This window comes from Papaver somniferum, chromosome 2, assembly GCF_003573695.1.
Source record: "Papaver somniferum cultivar HN1 chromosome 2, ASM357369v1, whole genome shotgun sequence".
In the NCBI taxonomy this organism is placed as follows: Eukaryota; Viridiplantae; Streptophyta; class Magnoliopsida; order Ranunculales; family Papaveraceae; genus Papaver; species Papaver somniferum.
Window position 1 is genome coordinate 162,162,424 of NC_039359.1, and position 11,227 is coordinate 162,173,650.

At 36.9% G+C, this 11,227-nt stretch overlaps 1 protein-coding gene across 2 annotated transcripts; it reads right to left on the reverse strand.

Moving 5' to 3' along the window:
- Nucleotides 1-2,807: 2,807 nt before the first annotated feature.
- Nucleotides 2,808-6,259, reverse strand: LOC113349601 (serine/threonine-protein phosphatase 4 regulatory subunit 2-like). Of its 2 annotated transcripts, none has more exons than XM_026593588.1 (8): nucleotides 6,122-6,259; nucleotides 5,829-5,932; nucleotides 5,141-5,224; nucleotides 4,997-5,045; nucleotides 4,757-4,853; nucleotides 4,397-4,449; nucleotides 4,071-4,133; nucleotides 2,808-3,454 (listed from the first exon to the last, which is right to left on the reverse strand). In XM_026593588.1, exons 2-8 carry the CDS (start codon nucleotides 5,912-5,914, stop codon nucleotides 3,047-3,049), a joined length of 840 nt encoding a protein of 279 aa, XP_026449373.1. In that variant the 5' UTR covers nucleotides 5,915-5,932; nucleotides 6,122-6,259; the 3' UTR covers nucleotides 2,808-3,046. The 2 variants fall into 2 exon arrangements, with proteins under 2 accessions (XP_026449373.1, XP_026449372.1); XM_026593587.1 differs by having other exon boundaries at nucleotides 5,829-5,944.
- Between the last annotated feature and the right edge of the window lie 4,968 nt (nucleotides 6,260-11,227).

Below are 11,227 nucleotides of genomic sequence, written 5' to 3' on the forward strand. Positions count from 1 at the left end.
TTCGATTCCTAGGAATTCAATTATGGGGTAATCCAATTCTCGGAATTGAATTCCATGGAATTGGATTCAATTCCAAAAAATTAGCGTTTGGTTGAGGTAATCCAATTTCTTTTGTTTTTACCTTGGAATCCAATTCCATTGCACTACTAGACCACTGCAATGGAAATCAATTATTTTGGGGGGAATTGGATTCCTAAGAATCAAAATTCTCAATTACATGGAGTTGGTTTGGACCGTTTGGTTCAAGGAATTGGTCACATTCCCTCGGAATTAAATTACCAGGAATCCAATTCCTTGAACCAAACGCGCTGTAACTATGAACTGAACAGTCAGAGTTCAAGATTATAATGGATGAAGCATGGAATGTTGAAACAGCGACATGCTCTGCAGACTATGAACTGAATTAGGTCATTGATGACCGTGACACATCATTATGCTAGTTGAAGTAGTAATGATAGTTGAATGACTTGGATATGGTTTGATGAGATTGTTGGATCGATCATAAACCATTATGTTGATGCGCTGAGCACTTATGAAAATAATCATTACTGAATGATCACGGAAGATATTTCTCGATCCATGTGTCATGAGTCAGTCGAATGACGAGGAGAGGTTATAATATTAAAACAATGGTCGACTAAAGAACCAAATGTTGGTCGATGGACCAATGAAATACTGATAGCTAGATTAGTATGAAATTCTCGAATGTTGATAGCTGAATCAACATGAGAAATACTGCTACTCAAACATCGATAACTGAATCAATATGAGGAGTATTGCTGTGTTGAACAATTAAATATTGATAGTTGAATCAATATTGCCAGATATGACGGTTCTGAACCTTGTTGGCCGTGACACATATTTCCATCTAGAGCAACTCGGGTTGTTGATGGTCAGAGCAAGTACTGTTATATCAACTTTCTAAACTACCGCAAACCGTTTTTCTAAAATATTTTGAAAATTATATGAACACAAAGTAGGAGAGTTGATTTAATAAGTATATGAACGCAAGCGTGAATAATGAAAATTGATAGCAAAGTAGAAGAGTTGTAAAGAAAATCAAAGTAGATTTAATAATAATGTGTGAAACTACATTGGACTTTATCTTCTGTTTACATGGAAAACATTAAAACTCATATTCATAATATCATTTTAATTATCCCAACTTGGAAAATAAGGAATTCTGAAGAAAAAAAAATCTTGAATTAGATAAATTCTAAAAATAAATAATTGTAATCGTAAAACACTCCCGAAAATAATAAACTCTTAAGCACGAGATGTTTTACATCATGCGTGCTTCAACTTTGTCAACTTTTGTTTGCTGATTTGTATATGCTCTTAACAGCCTAAACAACAATGAATAATGAGGTTGCCTGATTTTTTGACGTCCGAAAAAGATATAATAAGATGGTAAAAAGATATATAATTATTACATGGTATCAGAGCATAGGTTTCATCTTAAAAAAACAAATTTGAAATCACACACACTTTAAGGAAGGCGAATCAGGCGACGGGTGAATTGGCTAATAGAGCGGTCACGGATCAACTTTACTCAACAGCTGCGGCAACAACTAGTTAGGAATAAATTTGCCCATCTTTTATCCAACAAATTGTACTTAATGATATAATTGGTTACCATTAAGAAAAAATGCTAATATACTAGCCATACTTTCCTAAATTAATTTTCACCTTATTAATAAATTAACTGTAATATTCTAGCGAATCTAGATGTGGGATAATTGAACTTATCATACCGCTAGGAAACAAACCGGATCTCACTAGGAAATAATTAATGAACAGTACAACATTTCTTTTAACTGGTAATCCGGCCCGGCACCCCCTAACGCCAAAACCTCAAGACCTGCATAAGTTACATCGACCGAATAGCGTTTAATTAAAATGGCTTTACACCGATAATGTTGCCATGGGGTTCGTAATTACAGGTTATGAAAGTATCGCCGTTATCACACCCGATCCTAGCACAACCGACATTCAATGTATACTTCCAAACAAGTTGCGTATAATGTGTACACACTTTGTCAGCCAAACAAGAGTTGTTTTTGTAGTTGAAGAAGGATTTCTCGGCAAACCATTGGTTTATTGCATCTTGGAACGACCAGTTCTTTCCTTGTCCCCAGAAGATGTTCTCTCCGTAATCCGTATCCGAATGAACTAGTTCACAATCTCGTCTTCTTTGGTGAGCATACCCTCTAGCATACCTTGCTATATCTGGATTCCATGTAAGAAAAGGTAAGCCATATTGAGCTCGAATCTTGTTATGTGGATTAAGAAACATAGAAATTGAGGGTGGAGGTGGTAATTGATCTGTGGGTATTGATGTTGCTGTTGTTGAGCTCACTGGTCTAAAGTGAAAAGTAGAAACTAGAGTAAGTAGAAAAGTAGTAGTGAATATTAAGAACATATATGAGACCAATAACTTACTGGAAATGGCCATGGCTGAAGAACAAGAATCAGTGTGAAAAACTAGCTCGGGATGGTTGTTTTGACTTTGAGGTACTGATGCTTTTGAGTTGTATTTATGTATTTTTATTTACTACATTTACTAAATAATGATAGAGATATACTAGTATTATATGGCCTATGTGAGGCCTGAGTTAATGCAAAACGCAGGGAAACATGATAGTTTAAAGAAATTTTGGTCTACTGGAATACGGAGAGAGTGGGATTAAGACATGAACGTGAGTATAAATTGTATGTCAGAGTAGGCTTTTTTCTGATGATCTCATGTGTGAGTGGCGTGATAGCGGCTGAAACTAGGCAATCCAATACGAGAAATTTATGGGCTCAAAGAATCGTAAAACAGTCATAAACAAATTCAGCCAATTTTAGTGAACATCGACCACTTAGATACATTGACTATTGAATCACAAGATCTTTCACAGTCGAAGTGGTGCATAAGAATCTCTCTGACTTGGAATATTATGAATATACCGACCTGCATATAGTGAAAACTCAATTAATCTGAATAACACTTGCTAAACAAACAGTTCCGACTATAAGTAACATCTAAAGAACTCAAATACAATCAGCTTGCAGTATTGATCTGCTCTTGCTGCTGCGGCGGCGGCGGCGGCGACTGTTGTGATAGAGGTGGTGGCTGCTGCGTCGGCTGCTGGTCGTCAATCAAAGGACATGAGTCATTAGATGGTTCGGAAGGGGTGATCGGGTCAGAACTTGCTTCAGGAGTTGCAGTGCTTATTTCCTCTGCCATCTCCATGAGGTTACCATTCTTACTAGCTTCATCACTAACCTCCTCTGCATCTGCCATTTCCTCATCCTCGTCACCTCCAACCCCATTCTGGATGGCCTCTGTTTGACCCTTTGGTACCGCATCCTGTGCTACTACTGCAATAGGCCCATCCCCTTCTCTGCTTAGTATAGGGTCGGGATCAGTACTAGTAGAAACAGACAGAGTAGAAGTCACCAACAGATTCTGCAAGACAAGACAAAAATTGTAAGTAAATCATACATAGTTCAAGAAAGTTTTTTTGTCCTTGGCAGGAGATTCTTCAACTGAGATTTATTTGAAAATGTGCTCTACCAATAAATAGCATCGCTGCTATAGATTAAACTCTCTTTATATCTATGGCCTACTGCAGTCATACTGCTCGAGTTTGTACACAGTCCTACAGAAGTATCTTCGTGGACTAGCAATCACCAGGGTTTTGATTTTTTTAAATTCCACTTACTCCCATATCAAAAGCTTCTACATGAATCAGAAAAAAAATGCAACTTTTAAATCCTACCGAGGGCAAGAAATTGTGTTTCATCAGGTCAAAACATCATAACATTCGGGTTGGCGAAGGAGTGTGTGGAATTATACGTAGAACCAACAGTTGCTGTTGCAGAAATATTAAATAAAACTCCAGTAACCCTATCACCTTCTCAAGCAGAATCGAGATTCGAGAGTGAGCGAGAAAGACTTGTCATAAGAAATTTGGAAATACTTTCAACCAAATGGATAGTGCAAAATCTAAAAATGTATTGCCAGTCTCCTTTTGAACAAAATAAAAAAGTATACATTTGCAGAGAAAAGTTTGTCAACAAACCTTTTCCAATGCTAGAGCAAGCTTTGAGAGATTAGGGTAAATATTTCGTGCAGCCAATAAGATCTGTTCAATTGCAATGACAATCAGGTATAATAAACAGAACACTAGAAGAGGACAAAGCATTGTAAACCAACCAACAAATACCAAATCATCACTGGCAATCGCGAAACTACATGAAATTGCTTACTTTTACTGAAAGTAATGGATATTCAAACTCGGGAACGGATAATACAGACACAGATCCACAATATAAAGGGCTTTTATCAGCCATACAGGATTTCCATATTACAAGAAACTCAGCATGGGACTATGGGTATGATGATTACCTCACAAATCCTCTGTAGGGTAAACGGAGGACCTTCTATGAAGCTATGAAGTGCTGTTAAACAATAAACGTAGATAATGATTTAGTTCTTTAAAATACTGAAAAAATAAATTCTTGTTAAACCAATATCACGATCAGCGAGGGCATGGAGCCATGAAGCATCGCATATATGACTTGCACAGTTGATTGCCTACATTATGCAAGAAACCCCTTTCCAACATGTAGTGATCGCCTAACTATGTTTTTGTTCTTTATACGTTGCATTACAACAAGAATAGAATATGCGATAAATTACAGACAATTAAACAAAGTAACTAACGTAACTAACAAGAATATATATATAAGGAAATCTTAGAAATACCTTGATCCAGCCTTTTGACCAAGTCTGGGTATGTTTCTCCTAATTTAGAAGTTTGCTGATCGCTGGTTAGTTGGGCTTCGGGATACTCGGACAGGACCTTCATGAGGCCAATATGAAACAAAGAATTAGCGTATCTATGAAACCAATGACTTGAAAGATACATTAATTATAAAAACTACCAACAGTCATTACTAGACGCTTAGTAGTGGAGACTAACATGCTGCGCATACCTCACCATACCTGCTTCAGCTTAAATGATAGTAACATCTGCAACATCTCCCAGGGATGCCTGAAAGGCAACATAGACATACTAAGTACTTCCTCCAAGTATATACTCTATATGAACTTAATAGACAGCTGAAGATGCCGTGATATTCTACATACCAGAACTTCCCGGTGGCTGCAATGACTGACAGTATTTCTGTAAGCTCACCACCAGTAGATATCTTAAACCTCGGTTCCGAATCTCTACAAATTCAAAAATATAGCACACTTGATGATTGTGGATACACATCTGAGACAAACACCAAGACCACCGACAAGCATGGATAGTGGATACAGTAATCATTACAACAGAAGAAGATTGGGTTCCCCGGTATAAGTAAAAACCATGTCTTCTGAAATTTCAAAGAAGGGTACAAAAGTTCAGCTTGCAACCAGCAGTTAAGAAATGATACCAAGTCTTTCAACACTACATAACCTAAGGAACCTGCAAGATATGCAGTTTGCTAGCCTTGTATGTATCAGGTGCTACATTCAGAAGCACTCCATTTCAACAACAAAAAAAAAGGTACACTAAATAAATCATTTGGCAGTAGACAATAGACACCCACCTATGATACTCTAACAATTAGTTGAGACACTGCACTATTGTGTCTCTAAGACATCAGAACCTCAAACCCTATCAAGCACCGAATCCCAACTCCTCACCATCAAGCAATATCATTTGCTTAAAAGTAAACATAAAGGGAACACATAGCAATATAAGGTTCTCAATCACAGGAATTTCGTAATTCATAAAATATGCATAGACACTTAAATCGGTACGAAAAAAAGAAGCAGTAATGTGTACCCAAAGTATATGTACTGATGATCATCATCATTGGCAACATATTCTGCTGCAGGTTGCTCCGGATTTTCTTCAGAAGTCATCTCCATTATCTGTGCCTTGTCCACCTGCATGACAGCCTTTGCAGTTCACAAATTACTTACTCGGATAAGTAATAATCTACACTAAAACGACTACGAAATATACTGGTTCTTAGAAAACCCTAGAAATCCTAAGACCCAAATTGAAAACCAAGGAAAGAGAAACTCTGACTTAACTGGATGATAATCTGCAGAGAAAGAGAAACCCTGACGTACCTGTTATTTGATGAACCCTAATTCGTAGAAAGAGAGAGAGCCGAAGATGATGAAGTGAGACTGAGAGAGAGCGGTGGAGTTGAACCAAAGGGGTGAGTAACATACAGAAGAAAATCAAATTGCGATACAGTCCCCTCAATTTTCGTGTAATTACAATATTTCCCTTTGAACTGAGAAGAGGGCCTTTGAAGTCTACTTCTTTTTTGGAGCAAAATTTTTGCTTCCGAGTTCGGACTTTTGTTTAGAAGCCTATTACTGGGGCGTCACATTCTGGGCTTCACTTGGTATCCAAAAAATTGGTTATGGGGTATTCTTGATTCAATACCAAATACCTAAAATAATCTTTAACTAAAATCAAAACCTAAAAACTAAAACTAAAATCAAAACTTAATTCTCATTTAAAGATCTGTTCCTCCTCTTCTTCTTTTTCTTCTTCTTAACTTCCTCTCCTTCATCAATCATAAATCATTCCCTTCTTTTTTTCCAATCAAAATCATTTCACCATCTTCGATCAATCGACGGTTCGAAAAATTTATAATCGTCTGAATTCTCTTTCAAAGGTGCGGAAGAAGCATATTGATAGAAGTGATGGTAATCAACAAACCAATTGCATCTGAAATGGTTTGATTAATTGAAACCGTAGAAAAAATTAGGTTTCGGAACCAGCTACCGTTGGGTTTTCCTCAAAAAAAACCAATTGTAATTGTTTTACATTTGGGTTCGACCAAAAAAACCTAGTCGTAACTGAATTACAGTTAGGTTCGATCACAAAAAACCCAGCCGTAACTGTTTTACAGTTGGGTTCGACAAAAAAAAAAAACTGCGGTAACTGATTTACAATTTGGTTTCGACCAAAAAAAACCAGTCGTAACTGGTTTAAAATTGGGTTTTCCTAATTTTACCTAGTTACGGTTAGGAGTTCATCATCACCTAACCGTAAATTTGTCTTACGGTTGGCTACGAAGGAAAAACTCAACCGTAAACCGCTCTGAAAACCTTAAAAAAATCAAAAAGATTTTTACTTACTTTCATCAATTTCGAGAAATAAAAAGAACATTGGTTGGATGATTTCAAATCTAGGGTTTTAGTTAGAAAAAAATCTCCAAAGTTTCTCATTTTTTTCAACTTTTTCTTCCCACCAAAATCACTTAATATGATTTTTTATCACTAATTATATAAAAAATCTTATCAATCTAATTATTAGTTAATTAGATTATTAGCACTAACAACATAAGTGTTGTTTAGTTATTATAAAATTATTTTAGATAAGGGGTTTTTCAAATTTCTTATGGGTGACCCGTTTTTGTCCTATTAAGTGAAGCCCCTCTATTGGAATGTGACGCCCCAATAACAAGCTTCTTTATTTATGGAGACTTATGGTATCCAAACGGGTGTTTGGCCCTCTTCTCCTGGGCTATTACTCGGTGCTGAATTTTCTTTAGGCCTAGACAATTTTGGGATAATAGAGAAATGCTATAAAAAAAACGGATAAATTTTTGATGAGGCGCAAAATTCGATGGGGTATGAGGGACGGATAACAATTCGCCATTTGTCATTTTCATTAACAGTCTCCAACCACTTAAACATGTACTCCCTCCATACCACATATATAGGCGGAGGGACCAATTCTCTTGGATTAAGAAACCTTTTTTGATTTCACAAATATCCATGTATTTTCCTGTTTTGCCCTTAATTGTATTTCTAATGTTAGAGACATGTACCCAATTATGATGATTCCCAAGTAAATAAATAGGGATAGTAGCAGTAAAATATGGTTTTGAAATTTGCACTCCACCTATATAGTGGTACAAGGAAAAATGAAAATTCCGTCTATATAATAAATACGCAGCGAGTAATTATTTTTAGGAAGGTTATTTTCGGATTTCGAAAAAATGGCATATAAATCAATTATAGCCTTAACTCTTGTTCTTCTTCTTGGAAGATAAGAGAAAGCTATATTTAACTCGTAATCACAATCATAATTTCAAATCTGGGATTCGGATGTATGATTAAATGATGAACTTACATCATGATTAATATAAAGGATTAGGAATTGTGAAATTTGTTGGTTGAGAAGGAGATGAATTGAACGATTGAGATATAGGGTTCCGGAGGAGCAAGAAATTGACTGATGGATCATGATTTTGTGGATATGGTGACGAACACCTTGTAGGTGATGATTGTACGGGTCGTATAAAAAACAAACTAATCCATTTTACGGGGTTTTGTTAGTACCATTTTGATTTAAGAAATTAAATCACTGTGATAGTGCAAGGAAAGATTTTTGGTGCCTTTAATGGAACGGTCGGATTTGTTTAGGGTTATTTTCTTTTTGTTATTTTTTTTTTGAAGCATGCATTTTATTGATAGGAGATTAGGTTACAATTTGTCGTGTGTATGTGGTACCCACTGAATCAAGAAATAAAATTTGACTAATAAAATACGGGATTGCCTGGTCCCATATTTTGGTTGATAAGTTTCTTATTTGGCTTCCATCTGTTACATGATTGGTCAAACCGTCCGCGGTTTGGTTTCCTTCTTTGTAGCTGTGTTGAATGGCCACCTCTGGGATCTGTCTGAATCTCTTCTTTATTTCCTCAATCATCCCTGAGATGTGCCAAGGAGGGGGGTAGAGGATGTGATGAAGCGCAAAAGATTTTCTGAGTCAGTTTCAAAGAGAACTTTTGGCCATTGTCTTTCTGTTACTGTTCTTGAAGCCAAAAGAAGAGCCCAAGTTTCTGCGGTTAAGGAAGTCGTAATTCCTAAAGGTTGAGATAGAGCCATTAAAGTTTGTGCATCGGAATCTCTGCAGATGAATCCTGCTCCCGCAAAACCTGGGTGCCCTCTAGCTGCTCCATCTGTTTTAATCTTAATCCAGTTGATGTTTGGAATTAACCATCTTACCGATATTGTAGATATTCTTTTGTCTCCTCTTGGATGGTTATATATTGGTGCATCTCCTGGTAGGACCGGTGGTAGGGAATCTTGTGCCGCGGTGAATTATTGTTGTAGCTTTTGAGCCCAGATTAAGATTTCGGCTGAAGTTGTTTATTTCTGGCGGTATATTAGGTCATTCCTAGCTAACCATAGGGTCCAAAAAATGAAGCAAAAAGAGTAGATTAAGGTTGTTGGTGCAGATTGTTGTAGGATTTGGGAGATGGTTGTCTGATGGGTTAAGGTGAGAGTGAGGGGGTAGTTGCAGTTTGGCGTATTTGTAAGTTGATTGATCAGGGTGTTCCAGGAAGTAATCGTCGTTGGACAATGAATTAGAAGATGACTCGCTAATTCTGGACCAGCATTGCATCTGGGGCATTTGTCAGAGTTGGTCAAATGGATATGATGTAGGAGAGAGAATGTTGGTAATCCTTCATTGTTTGCTTTCCACAAGAAAAGCCGAATTTTTGGTGGACATGGTAAAGTCCATAGGAATTTAGTGGGTGGAAGAGGGGTATGAGTTGGTTGACCATGGGTTAGACATTTGTATCCCGAAGATGTAGTGTAATTTACAGATTTTGAATGTGGCCAGATAATTTTATCTTGTGCGTTGTTTTGGGGAAGGTGGATGTTTATGATTTTTTGGGCTATAGGATTTGGAAGGGTGTTTAATTTTTCTTGATTTCAGGTATGAGAGAATGGGTCGATGAAATCTGCTACCATTCGGATTGGGTAGAGTTGAGTTGGGTCTAGAGGTGGTGAGTGTGGGATCCAACTATCTTCTACTGGAGTTGATAACCCATTTCCAATTTGATGGAAAATCAGTTTTTGCATGCCAGGGACAATTGATGCTAGTTGTCTCCATTGGGGACTGGAAGAGGAAGGTATGGTATGAATGCCTTGTAGAATAGGTTGTTGATCAAGATATTTTGCACTGAAGAGACTTCCGCAAATGGAGTTAGGTTGTTCATGTAAATTCCAAATTCTTTTCATGAGAAGAGCCTTATTATGATCAATGCTTTTCCTTATGCCTAACCCCCCCTTTGGATAATGGTTTTGTTACTTTATCTCAGCCTATAGGGTGAAGCTTTTTGATTGTTGAATCATGTCCCCAGAAAAAATTCCTGGTGATACGATCTATTTGTTTGTGAACAGTATTGGGTAGGTTTTGTGTTTGCATAATGTGGTTTGAGGTGGGGGTAAGTGAAGTTTTGATGAGAGTGAGCCTTCCAGCTGAAGTTAGGCATTTTGTCATCCATCCTTTAGATTTTCGGTTTAATCTTTGTAGAAGGGGTGTGAAGGTTTGATTGGATGTTCTTCCTTGTTTGAATTGGATGCCTAGATAGTGGGAGGTTTTGATGTTGTTGACATATCGAAAAATTGTTGTAGTTCAGTTACCTTGATCGGGTCTAGTCTTAGATGGTGAATTATTACTGATTTGGAAGTATTAATTACCTACCCTGCAGAATTTCCATAGGCTTGGAGAAGGGTTTTAAGTTGATGGTTGCTCTGATTTGAGGCTTTATATGTAATTAGTAAATCATCTGCATACATTAGATGAGAAATGGATGGTGTTTTTTTTTAAATGTTTAGTCCTTGAATTAACTTTTGGTTTTCAAGGTTTCCTAGATTTGTAGATAGGATTTCAGCACATATGATGAAAATATAGGAAGATAATGGGTCACCTTGTCTGATACCTCTAGTTGGGTTAATGTAGCCATGGGGAGTACCATTTATGTTGATCGAATATGTAACTGATGTGACACATAACATAATAAAATCTATAAAGGATGAAGGAAATCCAAGTTTTGTAAAGGAAGTTTTGGTTAAACCCCAATCTAAACTATCATAGGCTTTTTCGATATCTAGTTTGAGAGCTATTTTTGGATCCTTGGTGAGGTTTAAGGTTCTGATATGGTGGAAGAGTTCTCCGGAAATTGCTATGTTATCGTGGATTGATCTTTGTGGCACAAAGGCACTTTGGTATGGGCTTATTAAGAAATGAAGAAGGGGTCTAATTCGGTTGACTAGGATTTTTGAAATGATTTTATATGTGACGTTACAGAGTGCTATGGGTCTAAACTGTGAAGGTTTTGAAGGATGGTTTATTTTAGGTATTAGTATTATGTTTGTGTGATTCATGAGAGGATGCATGTTTAGATTATTAAAGAA